General features: G+C 42.7%; 1 protein-coding gene across 1 annotated transcript in view; it reads right to left on the bottom strand.

Moving 5' to 3' along the window:
• TGFB2 (transforming growth factor beta 2) overlaps positions 1–22,501 on the bottom strand; it is a 76,977-nt gene extending 54,476 nt beyond the window's left edge. The window contains exon 1 of the mRNA XM_030557489.1: positions 20,833–22,501. Coding sequence (XP_030413349.1) covers positions 20,833–21,175 — 343 coding nt within the window. The 5' untranslated portion in view covers positions 21,176–22,501. The remainder of the gene's footprint in view (positions 1–20,832) is intronic.
• Positions 22,502–22,788: the final 287 nt, after the last annotated feature.

A 22,788-nucleotide genomic window follows, 5' to 3' on the forward strand; every position in this document is an offset into this window, starting at 1 on the left:
ATAACCCAAAATACTGGTGTTCTGCTGGAGGGAGAGACCTGGGAAAGTAGTGAGAGAGAGAGTTGACAATGGATATAGCAGATTAGAGATGAATTCCCAATCTGACATGGCAGCAAAAAAAAATAGGTGCGTTTGGACTGCAAGCCCAGAGGCATCCCATCACAGAGCAGGGAGGCTGTTTCAATGGGCAAGTCTACACTCAAGTGCTACATCAGCAAAGCAGCAGTGATGCAGCTGCACCATAGTAGCATGTCTGGCGAAGACGCACTATGCCAGTGGCTGAGTGCTCTCCCATCAGCATTATTATTCCACCTCCACAAGAGGCGGAAGCTTTGTCGGCGGGAGAGCGTCTCCCGCTGACATAGCGCTGGTGTGCACAATGCTTAGGTTGCTGTAACTTGTCTCGCTCGGGGCTTTTTCACACCCCTAAACGACATGTTACATTGACTTAGGCGGTAGTGTAGACCAGCCCTATTTGAATCAAGTGTGGCCACATCAAGAATATTGCATTCAGTTCCGGGCTTCTCTTACAAGAAAGATACTGGCTAACTGGAGAGACTTCAGAGAAAAGCAACAAAGTGATTAGAGGACAGGAGGATCTGGCTTATGAGAAAAAATGACAAGAGCTAAATACTGGGTCACTGTAACTGTTGAGAAACCTCTGAAGAATCTAAACACCAAGAAAAGAGAGCTGATTTAGGGCAGTAGTAACATTACCCTGGAACATATCTTGTTTGTTAGAATAATTTCTGGCACTGTCACGTGAATGTTAACAGGGTGCCAAAAACATTATCAGGCGTTTTTAAGCACTCAGATACAATGGTGGTAAGTACAGAATAGACAGAAAGATCAGTTAGGCAGAAGGAAGAGAAGCTAAAAGCACTGGGTTAAGGTTGGGTTAGGTTGAACATCAGGAAAACCTAATATCTCCAGACAGTGAGATATTGGGTACAATTTTCAAAAGCACTTAAGTGACATAGAAGCCTAAGTCCCATTAACTTTCAATGAGTGCCTAAGTCACTTTTGAAAATGGGACTGAAGTTCCTAAGTCACCAAGCTGCTTGTGAACGTTTTAATCATAGTCCCGCAGGAAAAGTTAACCTATCGATTCAGACAGTTACCACCAGACTGGACTGAGGTGAGCACACACCAGCATTGGCAGGGAGATGGCCTACCTGTCCTACTAGATCTTTTCCATCCCTAACTTCTCTGATCTATATGTTCTGTTACATATATATTTGAACTCTGCTGTGCTTTAAAAAACAAGAGGGATATTCAGTGCCTTCTAGAAGCAAAGTGATGAACAACTTGCACTTACATCACTCAACACTCCTGCCCCCACAAAAGTTTAACATTTTGTAGTTTTCCTGCCCTGTCTTGGTCCTGATTAAGGATCTATTATGAACAGCAGGAAACAGAAGACAATCTGCAAATAATATCTTATAGAAGTCTATCTGTTTGAGAAGTCAAACCAGATACAGAAGAAAGTATACAACGGAACTTAGGAAAGTTGGTTCTTGTATTGACGTGTCTAGGATTATAAAAGGTGTTATATATTTTATTTAGATCATTCTTTCCTAATAAGGCAATTTGCTGTTTATAAGCATGCGCAAAAGAATGCACATGCCCCTTCCTGTGGGTGATGCAATGTTAATATTTCAGGCCTACACTTACGGGATCATGATTAGTTCAAGGCCTGTCCTGATAGTCTGTTAGAGACTATTGAGTCAACAGCTGGCACTTTAAACAGCTGCTGAATTCAGCATGATCTCCTTGAAACAGTTTCAAAGCAACACTGTTGCTGCTTCCATAAGAGTAAATTGGGCCCTTAGATTCAAAGGAAAGGAGGAATTTGGCCCAAAGTTAGAAGTTAACACTACCTTTATACATTCCTGTCCTCCAGGTATTAGGACTATAGCTTCAGAATTAAATATGACGCCCCTATGCCAATTTATACCAGCTGAGGATCTGCATGCAATGCATTTAAAAAACAAAATATAAATGTATAGTTAATATCAATTAACACGAACAGATCAGATACACAACAGATGCTTAGGAAAATGCCAGTTCTATATATGCTCCCTTGCCTAAACCATTCCAAATATATAGAACCACTCTCCCCTATCACCCACCTGAAGAGTCTGGGAAGCTAGATAATGCCTAGGTTCAGCAGTGACAGGTGCATTTGATGGAGACAAAGAGATGGAGGCTGAGATGAAGGGAAGCACAGAAGAGGTGAAAGAGGGAGGTTTGTTAGTGAAGTAATATACTCATGGCACCACATGTAGAGCACTAGTGAGATGGTGTTTTGGAAATCATAATAACTTGAATGATGGTGGTGCTTCCAGACCCGCAACCCATTGGGTGAGGCACTGTACAAACATAACTGAAATAGTCCTTGTCCAAAGCACAAATCTGAGGAGATGGCATTTTCTGGTAAACCCTACTGATAGTATGGCAACCCTGTCCAGCACTGCACACTGATTGAATAAGGTCAGGAAGATGATACACTACTTGGCTTTGACTTCTTGAAGATGAATGAAAATGAATTACTTTAGAAACTCTTTTTCTCATTTTGAGGTAAGAGGCAGGAAAAAAAAGGAATTATTTGAGTTTATGTTTCATCTTATTTACCAACGCTATCTTTCCAAAATAGCTTCCATTCTTCTAGAGAACATATATCAGATCCTTAGCCCTTAACAAAGAGCAAACAATTATAAAATCACAAGGCTGGGAGTCAGAGCAGAGTTATACTGCTTCCACTTTCTCATAATTTCCCATGTGCATTTGTAAAGTGCTTTGAGATCCTGGGATGAAAGATACTAAAGAACTGCTAAGTGTTGTACTACAGACAGTCGTTTAAAACAAAACAAAAATGATGATGGTCAAGCCGTTCACGTTCGAAAATTAGATGCTATACAACGTCTTCTTCCAAGTCACTCTTTGCTACATATTTCTATTGGTGGGGTCCTGATACCTGTCTTCCTCTTCCATGCAGACACAGATGGGCCAAGAGGCAGGAGAACCAATGGAGTTCATCTGTACGTAGGGACAGCTGGCCGAGAGTCCATGTACAGCGGCTGTTCTTTGAAAGAGAGGAGAGCAGGCACAGCCAGGGAATCTGCAGCTATGAATTACACCAACCAGACCTTCCTGCCTTGGAGCATATGCAGCCACTGTGGATGAGCCTGAAGCTGTAGTTGTTAGACACATCTAACTCCCATTACAGTCACGGTGAATGACAGGGTTATACCAATGTGCTATTTAATAGTCACATAAGTAGGTAATAAATGAAAGATGGCAATATTTCTTTGAAGTATCCACAGTTTACTGGATAAATAATCCATTGAAAATAAAATTTGCTAGTACTGTACTAGAGTTAGCTCTCTAATCAACAATAACAGCTCCTCAGGCTAAAAATGATACGCCTTGGTAACAAAATATGCTTTCAATCTCTCTCTCTCTCTCTCTCTCTCTCTCTCTCTCTCTCTCTATATATATATATATACCTGGGAAATCATGATATACAGTTTTGTTATTTGGATGAATAATGTGATATCTTTATATATAACTTCTATTAATTCAGAGAAATAAAGAACTCCAGTATAAATAAAACTGAAAAAACTATGTTGCAATAATGTAAATTTGTGATAAAAGCAACCCAGTGCCAAATTCTTGCTGACATCCCATTCTCAAGCCCAGAAATTACCACCTTCCCTTTACTTGGCTGAGTAGTACTTTACTCCATGAGTAATCCTATTGATTTCATTGGAATTACTCATAGAATAAGGTTCTACTCAACACAAGTAGGCTGGCAGAGTTTTAATGAGTTTAATACTGTGTGTTTTTTTGGAGTCATTGGAGAGATTTCATCCTTAATTTTGAACTTCCTGCTTCTGCTGGTCTGCAGTAAAAGCCTTAAAAACAACAGTCTAATGGTTTGAGCCAGAAGTTTGACCTACATTGCAACTGCTACAGTCTGATGGGGAAATACACTCTAGATTCTAAATTCTCTTTGCAAATCTCACACTCGGCTGACAAGAAATAACAATCACTAGAAGCTATCTGGCCACTGTTAAAGAAGTAGTAAAAATCAGGCCCTGCAAAAAGCAGTAACACTGTATGATAAGTGACATTTCTAACATATAATTCCCTGTTTCTACTGTAGGATAGGTCTCTAGATAAGTACTAGTACATTAGACTAGTACAGCTGCAGGATGATGAATACTGTCAGCACGAAGAAATCTTTGAGCTGGTATGAAAGTCTCCAGTTTAGAGCAGGCTCGTTTCTTCTTCTGCATGATTATATCATGGAGCATCCACTGGCTCATCAATTTAAACTGCTAGCCTGTCAGGGCAGGAACTGTTTCTTACTATGAATATGAGACTGCCTAGCACAACAGAGGCCTGATCTCAGTTGGGGCTTCCGTACTGCATATATGAAGGTATCCATCACTTTGCCTCCTAAAGCCTCTCTTGGATAGTGTTGTTAGCAACAGATGGATACAGCATATTTCTACCAAGGAGTTGGCTGCATTTAGGTTTGGAGTGAAATGATCCCTGTAAATACATGGCCAAATTCTGGATGGCATGTGGTTCCACGCACCAGAAAATCCTCAGCCAGCAGCTGCAATACGGAGTGGAAAGTGGTTCCTCCCATTTTGGCCCCTCCACAGCATCAAAGAAGAGTGAATGTGCAGGGCCTCTGTGACAAGAACTATGGAGGAGGGGATGCGTATTTAACACCAACAGACCCTCATCGGCAGATAGGATCAAACCTGGGACCTCTGGAGCTAAATGCACGAGCCTCTACTGCATAAGCTAAAAGCCACATGGCCCTTAGCTTAGACTGTAGCAGACTCATTCATCTCTAAGTGGTCTTGGTGACACTAGCGGGGACAGAGCACCACACCCAGGAGATGTGTGGGTTACACATACTCCTTAATCTGGCAATAGCTGATAGAAATAATCTGCAGAGGGACGCTGCACCTATCTATATTACTGTCTGCTATTTGTTTGTTTTTTGGAGGGGAGGTTATATAACCACTATTACTGGGGTATCTTTAAAAAGTTAAGAAGAATAAAAGTCCAGAATATAAATGGTTTTGTCTCCATTTTTCTGGAACATAGTGTTACTGCTTGTGTAGGGCAGTATTAAGAATAGCAATTCCTTATCAAAAAAGTGTACCTTGATCTAAACACTGTCTGGTTTGTACTTTGACCTCTTCTGCCATGAAGTTTCACAGCCAAAGCCCTGCCATCAAGAATGCTTTGTTGCCATTGGCTGGCTGTTGGAATCTGGGCCTACTCAGTTACATGGTCCCTGTAAAGTGAGGGTAGGTGTCTTGGGATCTCCTGGAAGGTAAGACAGTCTCTAAAACAAACAGATGTCAGCCTATTAAGTGCCTTCTAGATTAGAACCAGGCATTTGAGCTTTCCACTGAAGCAAATGTGGGAAGCCAGTGAAATTGGCAAAGCATATATGTGATGTGTTTGCATTGGGTATTTCCACCAGTAAGACATGCTCTACCAGCTTTAGCCTTTTTGAAGCAGTTGTGTCCAACCTAAGTAGACTGAGTTGCTATATTCCAACCTGGGCATGTTTAAAACCTGGATCACTTTAGCTGGGTCCTCACTCGAAAGGAGTGAACACAGCTGACTGGTCAAGTGAAGGTCAAAGAAGGTGTTTCTCGGCACTGTGGCAAGCTGCATGTCAAGGGAGAATAAGGCTTCTAGCAAGACCCTAAGGCTTTGCACCACCTTGATGATCTGTGATGTTCTGAATCACTGATGATTTTAGTGTACTGGTTAGTTCCTTAACAGTATTTCCCACTCCCTGCCAGCACTGGTTCTGTCTTTCCTAAACTGAGATTGAGCTAACAACTCTTTATCCTTTTGCTGATTTCATATAGACATTGGGGCACCTGTCCCTGGTGATGGCAGAGGCTGAGTCATTGGAGAAGACATTCAGATGAGTTGGGTGACAGCTGAGTCTATGGCATCTCAAGATCTCTCTGAGTGGTCTCAGGAAGAAGATAAGGAGCAAGGGAGCAATTATTGAGACACGGAGATCTAGCAGTATCAGCAGACAGATAACAAGCCTGGAGAAGATTCTCCATCAAGGCCATTTTTATATTAAGCCCTGATCTGAAACCTGATTACTATGAATCAAGGAGTCAAGCAGAAGACAGATGCTGCTGGATGCCCCCATCTTCTCAGTACTTATGTTAGCAGCAGAATGGTCCCAGCTACAGTGCAGGTATACAGTAGTGGTTTTTTGCACTGTGTATCTGTTTAGTGGGTGGGACACAACACCTGATACTGACCTTGTCCTGTGTCAGGGGGACTAACCCAGGTAAACCTGACATAGGTCAGATGAGTGACATTAGGAAACAAAGTTCTGTTGTCTCTTACCAGCAGTCCTGGAAGTCACACTTTTATTACTCTGTACCTTATTAACCAGTAGTCTGTAAATATATCATATTTGTAAAGTTGTTACTGATATAATATGCTTGCAATTTGCAAAGGACTATAAGAATCTTGAAGCATCATCACTATCCAATACACTATTTCCAGCAGAAGGGTTCACTCTGAGCATTGATACTTTCACACTGCAAAACAGTGATGGGCCAAACCAAAACAACAGATCCAAATTTCCCCTGAATTTTGGAAAAAAACTGATGTGAATCTGAGCTTTAGGGTTTGTCCCTCCCTCTAAATACAGGATGTTGAAATGGAGGGGGAAATACAGGCCCTATTCTCCCTAGAACAATTCTGAGCATGTGTGTATCTGAGAACAGAGGCAGTACATGGAAGGTGATAGTGAGGATGGCTCCAGCTGCTTAGAATAGCCCATTTTCCCTTACCAAGTGTTCAAAATCACAATCAGCATGCAGTAACTCACTCTTACACTAGATGTCTTTCCCCCCCCCCCCAGCACAGACTCATTATGGTATCTTTTTCTCAATTACTATCTATCATAGTAGGTTGTTTTACTTTAAACAGAAGGCCCCAAAGGCCCATCAGTCCTGTCTGAAAGATTTAAAAGTAGTCAGCAAATTTCTGCACCGGTTTGTAGAGAGGAGATGAAAGTGAGTCCCACTGTTTAGATCCTGTTCCTCTAGCCCCACCTCTGCCAGGAACAACTCCTGCTCCTTTGGCAAGCCCTGAAGCTGGCTTCTGACACCTAGCCCGGGGCTCAGAGAACGGAATTTCTAAACTATTCCCTGGCTGTAGAAGGAAATGAAAGCAAGTCATTTTCAAGAAAAGCAGGTTGGGCAGTCCAACCTTTTGCTCTAGAGACAAAAAAAACAAAAACAGGAAATATGCAGAGAAAAAAGTGCAATAAAGAAGGGAGGGGAAAGAAAGTAAAAAGAAAATTGGACATTTTGATCTGTATTGCAATCGAGTAGAAATTCACAGATTCTAATCTCAGCCAATACAATTTAAAATAGTTAAGATAAAGATACTCCAGCTAATGGATAATAGATGAATGGCAGAGACAGAAGAAACAGCAAGTTTTTAACTGAATTGGAATTCTGATGTCTTTTCTGTCTCACATCAATCATTAAAGTGAAAGCAATGCTTATGAATTAGGACAGGAAATGCACAGAATGATTTTGAATTGTCAACCAAGAAGAAACCTCAGAATAAATTACTGGATAACACTAATGATATTAACTCCTGGAGTGGTGAGATTACTCTTTATAAAATTTCAGAGCAAGGTATCGGAATGAACTGGCCCTAAGCTGTGACTAACAGACCTTTCAAGTCTAATGCCTTTAAGTACAAATTTAGCAACCACAAAATTTCAAGTAGGCACTTGTCTATTATTTAATGCTAGTGTAATAAGCAGCCATTTGATCTGTCAGTGAAAAAAATGTTTGTAGCATTGTTGTAGCCATGTTGGTCCCCAAATACAAGAGAGACAAGGTAGGTGAGGTAATATGTTTTATTGGACCAATTTCTGCTGCTGAAAGAGACAAGTTTTTGAGACCATCAGAGCTCTTCTTCAAGTCAAATAATGATCAGATCAGACCAGTATGCAGCTAGGATTCATGCAGCACAGGTTTTATGGTTATTTGTGATGTCCAAGCAGCTGTGGGTGCGGAGAGTTTTCTGAGTGTGGGTTTCTTTCCACGCTGGTAGAATGGCTACTGGGAGAAAGAGAGCTAGCCTGCAAGCTGCTGAATCAGCACAGGACAGCCTGGGTGAGGGGTAAGGATGTGGTCACCTGCATTACCTGGCCTAAGGTCAAACCTGAGGAGGAACCAACACGTAGTAACTAGAAACAAAACTGAATCCCAACTTTTAGCCAATGGGAAATATTTTTTACACTGTTAGTATGTAAGACCTTTCATTGGCAAGTTCTATAAATGTGAATGGGGTGAAATCAATCTGGCCTGTATTGAGGCACCCACCTGTATTGAGTGCCTAATTATTTTAGGTACCTTTGAAAATCCTAGCAATAAACAATATTCTGAAAACCTATAGATATTAAAAAGGAATAAGACCCTAACCACAGGATTTTGAAACCAACCTGTAGAATTCTAACCGTGTAGCAATTGATGCTGCAGTCATTATACAGACCAAAGTCCCACTGGAGGTAATGGAAGTTTTCCCTGCTCCCACACTGCACCCTAAACCCATAACCAGGAGTCAAATTTGATTCCCCCTGCCACACGTATCTTTCATTCTGTCCTGCAAATATACTGGAGGGCAGGATGTCTCCGATCACATTTATTCTTTAACAACAGTTTTGGATACCAACACTGGGTCCTTCCATATAGTATTACACTGGACACTGCACTAGCAACTGTTCTGTAAGGAACAATGTTACATTGTCAGGCAAATGAGCAAGATGAGCTAATGAACCAAATTTTCAAAATTAGCCTCCATAATGATACCGACTAATAATAAGCCATCAGAACTTAGGCTCTGAAATGCCTAAGTCACTTTTGAAACCAGGATTTAGGCTCCTAAGTCATTTGGACACTTTTCAATATTTTACCCATGGAAAATAGGATAAATCCAATAAATTCATAATTACTGTGATATACGCTAGGGTCCAAACCAGGGGTTGGCAACCTCTGGCATGCGGCTCGCCAGGGTAAGCACCCTGGTGGGCCAGGCTAGTTTGTTTACCTGCCGCATCGGCAGGTTCGGCAGACTGCAGCTCCCACTGGCCGCGGTTTGCTGTCCCAGGCCAATGGGGGTGGCAGGAAGTGGCACGGGCAAGGGATGTGCTGGCCGCGGCTTCCCGCCACCCCCATTGGCCTGGGATAGCGAACCGCGGCCAGTGGGAGCCGCGTTCAGCCGAACCTGCTGAAGTGGCAGGTAAACAAACTGGCCCAGCCCGCCAGGGTGCTTACCTTGGCGAGCCACGTGCCAGAGGTTGCCGACCCCTGCGCTAAACCTAGGTCAATGCATTTTACCCTACTGGATTCTAGATTAACACACAGCCACTCCTCAACTACCACACAGTCAAGTTATCAGTTAGTTATTTAGTTTAAAATGCAGCCAGATCTGGAAATGTATGCTCTGAGCAGAATCTCTTGTCTCTGCTCCGCTCCGTGGCACCTGCACAAATCAGGTGGCATTATGGCTCCATTAGTAAGCAAGCCTTTGAAGCAGAAGATTGTGGGTCTGATTGTCATGTACACCACTCTGACAATGTAAAGGAGTAAATGAGAATCAGACCCCTAGGCTTTAATTCCTACTCAGGGTATTTGGGCACACACTCCAGGCTGGCCCTGATCAGGCACCGGAAGTACTGCAGTAGTGGGGGCTTCCTTTGGACAAGAGGTCATACCAAGCCCCCTCCTTTTTTCCTCTGAAGGTTGCTGAGTTCTCACTGATTTTATTTGTGTTTTTAAGAAAGCAGGATAAACTCTTAGTATGCAGGTTCCTCTGTTGATTTATCATCTGTACAGGAGACTGCTATTTACCAAGGGGGCCTAAGGGACCAAATCTCATTGCAATTTGATGGGAACTAGATAGCTAACTCCCTTAGGCTCCTTTGAAAATCCCATCCTCAGTGACTGCTCCATTTGCCGAATCACTTACTCGACAAACTCCGATCTCCACAACTCCAGTGAAAATCTGGATTAACTTCACTGGTTTCAATGGCTTTACTCCAAGTTTTCATCTACGTAACTGAGATCAGAATGTACCTCCAAATATTTAACTCATCACTTTGTGACACATCAAGCAAGAGGCACTATATAAAACCACATTCACTTCCATCCCATTAGCACAGTTCCTGTTCTCAAACTCCTTTGCTTTCCAGCTTGTAAATTCAGCATATATCATTGCAGCTAGTCAACTCAAAAACTGATGCTTTTAGCAGTCGCTCTGCTGGTTCCAGCTCCATTCAGGACTGACTTTAAGATTTTGCAGATAATATAAAAGGACCTTGTTGGCTTAGCCCTGGCCTTTCTTTCTGGGTTGCTTGCTGAGTTACCAGATTCTTATTTGCAGCCTTTAGAATCTTTCTTGCTATGTGTATTAAGGTTTGACTTTTACAGTTGTCTGTAGAGAGACTTTTAGATATGGAGCCCTTAGCTTCTAGACTAGAACTGGCTTTATGGAGGATGATAGTAATGTATTACAGCATGTTTATTTGCCAGGTCTTCATGGTCAGATTGCCATTTCTCGGGGGGGGGGGGGGGGGGAGAGGGTGGAATACCTGAGAGGTACAGGACAGAAACTCATGTCTAATACTCTGTATTCTATAATCATTTGCTCTTGCCATATTGCTGCCATATGCTGCACCAGATGACATCTGCTATCAAATGCTGCTACCAATAAGCTACAGTGTAGTTTATTTTTAAAGCTTTTTACAAAGCCTTATACAGTAGAACATCTTGGATGGCAATTCATCAAAGGCAAGGAGCCACATTACAAAAATGTCCAAAAATACCTTGAAAATTCGGTTATTTTTTTAAACCGAGGGTAAAGCATCATAGGCCTGATGCAAAGCCCTTTGTAGTCAGTGGAAAGACTCCCACTGATTTCAGTGGGCTTTGGGTCAGGCCCTAAATCAGTACTACAGACTCTCAACAGTCATGTAGAAGCAAAAAGTTCATGGACTTAGCTGCAGCACATGTGCAGCTGGTCTTGTGGTAAGTGTGGATTAGACAGAACTCTTTCCAGCTCTACCATAACAAATACCTTACCACCAGGAGGAAGAGAACTTTCCCACTAAAGTGGATTAAGACAGGACCTAATTTGGAAGGGTGTAATGTTCCCTTAGACACATGATACTTGTTGTGACTCAGCCATTGGTCATCTATTTAAAGGACTCTTTTTCTGCATCCTTTTAGGGTCTTCTCTCCACAAGAAAGGAAGGGTGTGTGAAAATTCCAACTGACTCACTCCCAGACATAAAGATGGACACAACCTGCCACATTTGGATCCAGATTCAACTTTTGAGAGAGCTCGGACCCAGGGTTTTGGTACAAGTCTATTGTAAAGACATCTAACTGCTAGTTTACATATCCAGCCGCTCAAAATGTAGATCCTGAATATAAGCCTCTTGGTTGGTAACACCATCAGATCGGTGGATTTCTTCAAGAAAGGTGGCACTTATTCCCAGGCTGACATACCTAGTGCTCTACATGCTGTTTGTTGCAATATTCTGTCACTCTATATTACGTCAATATGCAACAGGAGGGACAAAGAAAATGTGCTAGCATCTTTCTGCATATCTTAATGCTGAGAAGCAGCTACTCTGTATCTGAAGGGCACATTGCAAAGAACTTGAGCTCAGGGAAGGGAAGCAATGGTGCAAGCCACCTATACCCCCTATTCTGCTAGGAGTCTGGAGCCAGTACAGTAGCTCACAAACTGGGCAGGATCAGCTGGTGAGGGGGTGGGACCACAGCACCCAGGATATGCACTGATCCAACACATCTCCGAGGCAACAGTCACTGGCAGAGCTCCTATGCAGCCTTAGTTTAAAAGTGCCCATCCTGATGAAGGATGGCAGTAATATAGCTGCCTTTCTTTCCCCAAGGGTTTATGCCTCCTGTTGAAGCTGCTCCGGCTGGCATGTGGTCAAGGGGTGCAAATTGTCACCTTCACATGTGGGAATGAAACTAGCTCCTAGTCGCTAAAGATTTCATTGACTGTATGTTCATTAATATGAGGTTTTGCAGAGTTAGCTGGAATTGACTCCAGTCTGAAAAACCTCATAAACGTGGAAGTCTGCAATTAAGATCCAAGAGAAATAGCTGGTGCTATGTTCACTATGCTCACAGGAGTGTTTCTCAGCTTTGTTGGTCTGCCTCATTCTTATAAGCAAGTAGGGATTGAAAATGGACAAGCAGCTTCCTATATTCTCTAATGACCAGCGGTGACTTAGATCCCTTTCTCACCATTCCAAGCTTGCCAGCCACTTCTGGCCAGTATTTCAACAACTCTGTACCTAAAGAGGGGAAAATTGTGCCTTAATATTTACATGACACTTTGAAGACTTAAACTGCTATAAAATTGCTACTTATTACTCTTCCTATTAGAACACTTGGTAGTTTCAGCTAGTCCATAGTGCCTGTTTATCCAGAGCACAAAAACACCAATCCGTACAGCACACCTGGCAGCGTCTGCTCAGGAGCAGCCAAGCTTTGAAATAACAAGGGCTATTGTAAGTCAGGTTTGGGATGCATTAGCAGACATGTGCAGGCTGGAGAGCTTAAAACAGCATCTGCTCACTGAATGTTGAGTTCATTATTATTGTTTAACACTCATATGGCAGGATCAGGGCCCACTGTGCCAGGAGCTGTACAAACAAACAACAAGACACGGGGCTATCAGTTTTTCACCTTCACAGAGCTTACTCTCAATTTTTTAAAGGAAAAAAACCCATGTTTGATTCCTTAATCATCTCTATGATTTAAGCAACACTCTGCTTTAACTGAGCTAGCTACTGAATTGCAAAGGCTGAATGTAAACAAAAACAAATAAGAAAAGGAAACTTCAGCAGCACTTAGCTTGCCTTTTAAAATTCAAGGCAGGAGTTTGAATGAGATGCAGCCAGTGAAAACACAAGACACCGACACCGGCCAAATGAGGAAAAATAACGAATTTATACGAGTGAAGAACTGAAATGGAAAGAATGACAGATCTACTGCTGCATTTTGTGTGCATATAATAATCACTGATAGACTTTCCCCAGGAAATGTTGAAATTACCATCATTGAAATGAGTCCAGCACTTTAAAATTAAATTATCTTTCCCAGAACATTCCAATTTGGGCTTTGGCAACAATAGATGTTTTAACGCTCTTAAATATATATATATATTTTTTTTTAAAAGTGTAGTATCCTCTTTCAAGCAAGACCTCCTTTTTTGTTTTTGCGAAGTCAGACTGGACCTGTGGTCATTTTGCAGGATCCTTTTTTCAAAGCCAATGTTCGACTTCACAGTCGTCAGATTAAGCAACAAACAGGGATTCTTACAACAGCCCTGAGTTATGAATGAATGGTTATTTGTGAACTAGCCTGTCAAGACAGATGCAGTATTTGTCAGAGTAGTGTGGGTTAGATATAGTGGGAAGGAGCCAAACAAACAGAGCCAAGGTCAAAGTCACAACATTTTCTTTCTCTCGCCTCTCCCCCCCACCCCGTTTTGTTTTGTTTGCTACAGTGTTTGCTGAAATATAATGCACTAGTCAATATTTTCACTCAGCCTGCCCTATATTTTTGTCTGAAAAGCAATAGCTTCTCCATGCAAGGAAAGCAAATGAATTTATAAATAAATGAATAATAGTTTTATAATACAAGGGAAATATAACATATTGGGCCTGATCCAAAGCTCACTGAAGTCCGTGGAAAGATTCCTGTTGATTTCAATGACTTTTGGGTCCTAGGGAATTTGGATATGTGGTGCAATCTTGTCCAGATTAAAACTATGATTGTTATTTATTTGTATTGCAGTACTGACTAGGAGGCTCAGTCATGGACCAGGACCCACTGTGCTAAGTGCTCTACAAACACAGAGCAAAGAGACACACCCTGCCTCAAAGAGCTTAGCCTGGGGGCAAAACTTCCATTAACTTCAGTGGGAGTAAGATTAGATCTGTAGTGAAAATCCAGAATAGTTTCAGTGCACCTCACTGTGCATCATGCAACCACAATCATAGGAAATGTCTGTTTCTAGAGTCATACCTTCCCCTCTTGCAGGAAAATGTGCATGATGGGAAAAGATGTTTTGAAAATCCCACTAGTTCAAACTCACAGGATTGCTACAGGGCTTTCTTCCCTAGGGTGGGAACATGGGATAATATCCACAGGATGGCAATCCAGGTGCAAACTTCACACTGCATGGGAATCCACAGGGAAATCCAGGTGTGTCTCCCTGAGCCTTGGGGTATGAGAGAGTCTATCTGCACTGCTTGCCATACCCTTCTCCTCAGATACATTATATGGTTCATGCAATGGCCACAGGCTTCTTCCCCTGGGGGAAGTCAATACTGTACTTCAACAAGCAGTGAATAGCCCAAGCAGATTTCCACTTGGAACACCACTGGGTTTGGAGGCCATCGTACTGCACAGCGAAGGTGCTTTCCAGTTCAGAACCAACTTGCAGAGCTCCTGCTGTATGTAACAAAAAAACTCAGCCATTACCCCCCAGAAGTATACACCCAGTCAATCAGATCCAAAAGCCCCACCCGCTGTCATATGAGCTAAAGGAGAAATCATGTAGTAATTATAATAGTAGGTCTCGTCTCCTCTCTGCCAGCCACTAGAGGGCACCATCATTCACTCATTCATTCACCCAGAACCTGCAGCTTACGTTGGGAGGAAGGAGGATACCACGCCTGGTGTTGAATGTGCTCCCTGCCCCCTTATGCAGAGTTGTGGCCTTTGAACCCCTTCCCCCTCTCCTTTACTCCTTTCTGCACCATTCAGCTGTATTTTTGCACAGCTGGGTTTTCCCTCAGTTATTATAGAACAGCAGGGACGATGTAGATGGTTTTGGAGGAGTTGTTTCAAGAGGAAACGTAGCTGCTTTAGCCAGACCATTCCAGGAAGCAAATTGATAGCAATGTTGCATTTAGGCACCTACTTGTGGATATCATAGATTTAAAAAGAAACACACCACAGTTTGTGTTTGTAGGCAGGATGCAAACATACTCTGTACAAATGACTGAAGCAAACTTTTTAGTCTAAACAAATCTGTTCAGCATCCATAACATATTATTAAATTAAAATAATACCTGGAGAACATATAATTCCCAGGCTAAAAACTGCCTGTTTAAATGTATAGCATATGGTTTCACAATGGGAATGGAAACATTTGTGCATCTTCACTAATGACTTGTTTTGTCAAGATGTGCTGGGAGTTTCCTCTTAATCTGTAATGTGGAAGCATTTCTAGCATAGAGACACTTGCATAAACAAAGAAAGCAAGCTGTCCAACTGGAAGTAAGGTGACCAGATGTCCCGATTTTATAGGGACAGTCCTGATATTTGGGGCTTTTTCTTATATAGGCTCCTATTATCCCAGGCCCGCTGGGATTTTTCACACTTGCTATCTGTTCAGCCTAACTGGAAGAGACTCTTCAGGATAACAAAGATAATGAACAGAAAACTTCTTTTTTTCTAAAAAAGACTTTTCAGGTCTTGTCTCTGCTACTGGTCCTGATGTTTAGCGATACATTTTCTAAGCGTTGTGAGGGATTTCAGCTGCATGGCTCCAAAACTTTGTTCAGAACTCTGCTAATGTCCCACAAAATCAGGTCCCAGTTCAGCAAGCTACTTAAGCTTTAAATGTTAATGGAACTATTCACATCCTTAAAGCTGTACACGTGTTTCTCGCTGAATAGGGACCTCACTAAGAACAAATCCTAGCATCCTTGTTTAGTTTTTGCTCAGTTCTTATACATGCAAGAGTCCCAAGTTTAAAGTGATAACATCAGCCTATGAAAATATTTTACCTATTATCCTTACAAGTGACACCTAAAATGACTAGGATTAACAGAGGTTAGTGAAAGCAAATAGTTTGTCTTAGGTTTTTTCAGTTTATTTACGTTGTGTGTTTGACAACACTTTGAGAATAGTCAGTTCTGCTCTCTTCCCTCTGTAGCCATTTGTGCCTTGATCCTATAACATGTTGGCTGAAGCCAAAGAAACTTCATGTGGGTATAGGGTTCCATCTATACAGTCACTTGCATGATTGTCACTTTAGTCAGTCAGTTTCCTCTTTTATTTATGTGAGTCTTTCACACAGAAGCAGAAGACAGAAAAACATCTAAAAATTGTCACCTGTGACTGTAAAACCCCAAACTGGCAGAGGAGTAGGGGCTGGATGGAGTACCAGAAAATTTACTTTTTTAAAAACTTGACTAGATTCCAAGACAATGGTATCTCTTTAAGAAAGATGTCAATGGGAGTTTTGTATGAGTAGGCACTGAGATGGGGCTTCAGGATTTTGGTCCTAGGGGTTGTTTGTTTGTTTGTTTGTTTTTGTTGTTCTGGATGGTCTTTTGAACCCCTCTAAGAACCTAAGGTGTTCCTTCCATATTTATTTTCTTTAGTCTCCCTCTCCTCAAGTCACATAGTAACAAGATTTATCATGCCAGATCAGATTACTGAGCTCCCAAATCTGGTACTCTACTATCGGCCGTGGCCAATACCTGATGGCTCAGAAGAAAGCAAAAAACACCCAGAATGCACTTTGCTATTTGTATGATGAGGGTACACATGGGAGGAGTGATTCCTTCCTGACCCCTATGGTGATCAGCTTATGCAGCGAAGAAAGACATTTGATTACCCCACTCAGTATGTATAATTACAAATGATACCATTGTTCATAATATTATCGTGCCCCTTTTAAAATTCATCGGCAACTTCTTGGCTCTAACGAGCAGAGGAGGACTCGAGAATGCTACTCGTGTTTAAGCTTGGCATCATTCCCACCACCTTCCCTCTACCCTACTGGAAGCTTCTACCAGTACTCCAAATGCCCTACAAGAGACTATGGGGAATCAAACCCCAGGGAGGTGCTAAGCACCACTGCTAGGCCACTGGGTCAACACAGTTGAGAGGTTTAAAATAATATACTCCTTTTGAGAATGCTTCCATATTTTTAACAAAATAGAAAATCCTGAAAGATTAAGTTCTGGGCTCTGCTAAATGCAAAACACACGTGAGCTGCACATCAGTAGATGTTAACATTTGGTAATGATGCAATCAGTGAAGGGGAGGCATACAGCGTAGCCACCACTGTACTAGTAACTCAATTATTCTGAAGACAAGAAGTCCACATGCACATAATCACTGGTAAATCAACTCCTTGTTCATAAAAGAGAAGCATGGCCTCGTACCCAGCCAGTTTATATAGTTGTTCTTTTTTCATAAGGAAAATACTCAGCAGAATGACAGTCCATGTAATACAATATTCATGCTATAGAGTTCATTGAAAGATAAGTCACATCAATAAGTCCCATAAAACTGATATATAGGCAGGAGCTGACTTCATGGCGGGGAGTGGGGTCTGTATAATATTAGTATAACATTAATGTGAAACAACTATCAAGAAAAGAAATCTTAATTTTTCAGGGCTTTGTATATTTTATCCCCAACTCCTCCAAAGATGATAGAATACTCAAAGTGATCACTTGCTTTCACAGGGCCCAATCCATCAGTTTTTACTAATTTACTGACTGTAATGGGAGATTTAGATGAATAAGAAATACCGAATTGGGCCTTTATATGTTTACCACAAATAAGCCTTCCAAATCCCTGAAAACATGCCTTGTTAATTATATGCATGTATAATAAATGTCCCAGATATGTCAGATTATTATTTGCAATCTGTAACTGTACTTATATTACATATCTGCAGATTAAAGCTGAAATAAACATCCAATTTAAATATCAGAACCCGTATACTCAGCAATTTTATCCCAGAGACAAAATTATCTTCTAATATGACCCCATTTTAAATATAAAACCAGGACTTTGGAACTCGAAAGATAATTGTTTCTAGGCACAGAGTTTTCAAGCATTCTATCATCTACTGTCTTTAGATTTCACATTCAATCTCTGTAAAACGACTCAATTACTGACTCTTTGGACTTTTATTACCTAACCCAAAACAAGATACATGGGGATTGCTGCACAAACCAAAGCTCAACTGCTTTTTGAGTTTCCAAAGCTTCTTGATATTATTTTTGTGACACTAATTTTGCAATCTACTGTCTACATGAGTCTATTATTCTTTGACTCTCTGAATTTCCACATATATTCTGACTACAAGTGTCTTTAACCTCAGATGGACTGTCAAGCAGATGCCAGATGCCCCCTTATTCCCTCAGTGCAAACTATCAGTAAACCTTAGCATAACTTTACTTTGAGCCTTAAACTAACAGCATGTGAAAAGATTAATATGAATAAATTCAAAACTAATCAGATCCCTTCTTTAAACGTTGACACAGTATTATTTATATCCCATAAATACCTTCTTGACTAAAATTCATCCCAGGAGATTGGCATCTTGCCAGTTCTATTCATATTTACTGTATTTATATAGTACAGTTGGCCAAGGATAATATTAAAGACAAAATATGCCTTAGGGTATATACAATATCTCTTATAGTTTTCCTTTTACATCTCCTCATTGCTAAAAATATTTAGTCTGAACTGTATAAAATGCCTCACAAAGCCCTATCAGCAATCTGCAGTGATATATAGCTGACTATGAGTATAATTAGAGCATATTTGTAATACTTGGGCTGCAGTCAGTTACTGAACGCTAACAACTTTGTGGTTAAAAACTCAACCACTGATCTTTCCCATGCCTTCATCTCAGCAGCTTTTGACCCTTCAATGCATTCATATTGATCTCCTTCTCCTTCCTCATCACTGTCCTAGCGGGATCAGGAACTGCAGAGTTATGAAAATTATTCAGTGAAGTCTAGGAGAAAGTGTATATAGCAGCCAATGCTGCACTTTCAATTTGTTTGTTTAAAATACGGTGGAGCAATTCCCTCCTTTCTGTCTCTTTTGGAGAGGTTCACTCAATCCAGGATAACTAGAGAGCAGTGGAAAAACAGTTAACCTACTTACTATGATGTTAGCCATGGCACTTGCACAGTAGTATTGGATCTGCTGCTAAATGGCCTTCTGATCCCAAACTTCTGATGCACTCTGTTGGTAGGTACCTGAAGACTACTTTACGCTGTCAGAACCCCGCTGATACTTTAGTACCTCTCTGGCTTTTGACAATATTTAAAAAATAGACCCTCTTTTGTGAACTTTCATGTCACACACTTCAAACAAGTATACGGCTGGATTTTATAGTAGTAGTTCTTTGTGTGATTTTCTTTGGTGGGGAAAAGGGGCAAATCTGTGGTCAGGATCAATGCCTTCAAAAACCCATATATCAAGGAGTTGTTACTACTTTCTATGGCCTCTGTTAGTAAATACTTGCTACCAGGCTCAGGGCATGAGCTGTTGGGTCTCAAAACAAAATTCAGACTTTCACCAAAATATCAGCAAGGGTGGTGTGGCAATGGGGGGGTGTTTTGAAGGAAAAGCACCATGAGTTCCACCTTCTGTCTCAATGTTATTGCTACAAATTACATTGAACCTTTTGCGTATATCCACTTGGCTCCAATATACATAAAAAAATCTTCCTTCCCTGAGGGTAACAAGGGTGGAGTATATTTATCCTAGCTGTTATTGTAATTACAATAATAAAATGGCTTTGACTGCGAGGGTGTCCTGTACCTGATGGTGTCATTCAACAGTAAAAGAAGAAAAAGGCAGCTGCAAAGAGAGGGGTTCAGACACTTTGGCTGGCATCATGGGACTATCACATGCAAGACACAGCGAGCCCTAAAGCTACAACTCGGTAAACTAAAAATAAATGAAAGAAAATGCAATTAGAAACTCTAGGATAAAGTTACCAAGATGGCTACATTATCTATTTAAGCAAGAGGTATGTACTTTTCAAAAACAGACAGCAAATATTTATGGCATCAAGTGGAGGGTGGGGGAAGAGGGAGGGAAATTAAAAGATTAGGCACTGGAGTTTTGGATACTCTGATGGTGAAGTTATTCTTTTCTCTCTCTGGTATTTAACCTTCCTTGGCATGCGCAGCTAACTTTTACCTTTTTCTTAAGGAGTTTTATGCTTTTCTGCACACTCACCACCACCACCAAAACAAAGAGGCATGTTATGATGATTTGTATTCATTATAGGTGGAATCTGATTAGATATCAGCACAGAACATTTTTCTCTTTTATTGTTCAGAATGAGATGTGTATCATTGGTGTTATTCAAAAAAATAGCAAAGGCAGAAAAATGAGAGGGGTTTCAGCAACCTGACACTAAACAGAAGATGGAACTTCTTTGTACCTAAAATTAAAGGCACCATTAATTGGAACAGCAGCTATTAAACTGAAAACAGAAGGAAGGTCTCTGCAGTTGTCCTTTCTTACCTACCAATTTAAGTAGAGATCTTGAGAATGATATTCTGTGGACTGGGGAGTTAGCAGGGGCAGGGAAAGAAGCCTGTAATTCTTTTTTATACCTTTTTAAAAACCACAGGGATAGGTTGAGGGACAGAACAGCTGTGGAGAGAGATAGGGTCGTTTTAGAGAGGGAAAAGTGTGTGTGTGTGTGTGTGTGTGTGTGTGTAAAACAGCAGATCTGCAAGCAACCGACTCCTTTCCCCCCTCCAAAAAGTATGAAAAACGAACTAAGAAGAGGAATGAAATGAACAGATAAAGGGAGTTATGATACATGGGGCAGGTATTTCAGGGCACTGGGCACTGCCAAGGTTTGGAGGGTGAAATCACACACACACACACACAGAGGACTTACTTTCGGGGTAAAAAGGCAGCATGTCTATTTTGTAAACCTCTTTGGCATAATACTCCTCATCGCTCCTCTCCCTTTCGCAAGTGGCGGCTCTGTGGTTGGCTTTCTCCTGCAGCAGGTCCCTGGTGCTGTTGTAGATGGAGATGACCTCCGGGGGTACCTCCTCGGGCTCGGGGTACTCTTCGGGAGGGCTGGTGAGCTTCAGCTTGCTCAGGATCTGTCCTCGGATCGCCTCGATCCTCTTGCGCATAAACTGATCCATGTCTAGGGTGCTGCAGGTAGACAAGCTGAGCGCCACGGTGGCCAGATCCAGGGTGAGCACCACGCTCAGAAGATAGCAGTGCATTTTTCAGGTTTAAACCCAACGTCCCAAAAAAAGTGACTTGAAAAAGAAGGGGATGGGAGGGTGCAAAGGAGGGGAAGCAGCTGCGGCTGGAAATGCAACCGGGTTGCCAGGAAAAGGCAACGGGGGTGCAAATGAAAAACGCCCCCGGGTTACACAGGCGAGTTGCAAAGAAAGCGGGTCGCTACCTCTGCATCAGCCTCCAAACGGAACAAACTCAGGGGTATTTCAACCAGCCCCCACCGCGGCGCCGGGCACCAGAGGAGTTTCCCTAGCGAGCCGGTGTGGCCGGGCTGGCCAGTGAGCAGCGCGCCTGAAGCCGGAGGGCGAGCGGGTGGCAGCCGGGCGCTCAGCTCCGGGCTTCTGCTCTGGGCTCCTCCAGCGCCACGCACGGGACCGGACGGGACGGGAGAGGGGCGATGTCAGGGGCGGGCTGGCGGCGCGCGCTGAGCTGCTGGCCCCGAGCTGCGGAGCTGCAACTGCGAGCAGAGCGAGCCGCCCCGCCGGCGAGAGGGCGCCCACGTGCGCGTGTGTGCGCGAGGGGAGAGCCCGGGACTCCCCGGGGCTGGGTGAGCTCTGCTCTGCTCTTCGCTTCGGTACTGATCCTGCCGCCGGCACCCCGGGCTGCATGCACCGAGCAGCCCCCCTCTCTTGCGGTGCAGCTTCCCCGGCGCCCTTCTCTTCCTCCAAAAAAAGCCAACCCAAGCCACAGTCAACAAGCCGGCGCTGTTGCTCCTGCTGCTGCAGCCTCCTGTGGATCGCGAGCCCAGGCGTTGAAAAGGTGCTTTGCCGCTTTCTCCCTCGGGGGCACCTCTCCCCTCTTGCTTGATTTCAGTGCTTGCCACGCAAGGCCCGATCCGCAGGGCTTCCCCCGGCCCGAAACGCGCAGCTTCTGCTGTACTTTATCTGCAGTCCCGTTAGTGTCTCTCCCTCTCTCTCTCTCTCTCTCCTCCTGCCTGCCTGCCTGCCTCCCTCCCTCGCTGAGCCCTGTTGCTTTCCTTGCGAAGAGGGAAACTTTGCCAGCAGATAACATCACGATCCTGCAGGGAGAGGGAGATTTATAAGGTCTCCCTGCACCACGTGTTTGCCTCCCAACAAAATGACGTGGTGGGATTGCATGGAAGAGGATTCCTCCAGCTTTTCCCTCACCCCGGCTCCTTAGTCCCTCTGTGCAGCAGGCGGGGGCTCCGCGAGCCAGCATTAGCAGTGCATAAGCTTCAAGGTGCCGCACCGTGCGAGGTGGGAGAGAAGCGGGAAGGGGAAGACGAGGGGGACTCTTGTCTGGCTTGCTTGGGGTTTACTGTTTCTTGAGCCTGTTCTTACCGTCATACAGCCAAATCACATCGCTGTTTCCAACTCTGTTGTAGGCAATTGCCTGGCACTCGCGATAGGGGTCACTGTCATGCCTGCCCCACCTTTTGGGGAGCTCTGTGAGATACTTCTGTTAGAAAAATATGTGCCAATAATTACGATTCATTATTATATTATGCAGCAAATTTGGCCCATCGTTTTAATAGTCAGCAGAAGGTATTCTGGCTTTGCTCAGTCCACTCCCCTGTACTTAAATTCAATTTCCATACACATTCTGTGGCCTTGTCATCTCCCTCTGAAGTGTT

The sequence above is a fragment of the Gopherus evgoodei genome, chromosome 3 (genome assembly GCF_007399415.2).
Source record: "Gopherus evgoodei ecotype Sinaloan lineage chromosome 3, rGopEvg1_v1.p, whole genome shotgun sequence".
In the NCBI taxonomy this organism is placed as follows: domain Eukaryota; kingdom Metazoa; phylum Chordata; order Testudines; family Testudinidae; genus Gopherus; species Gopherus evgoodei.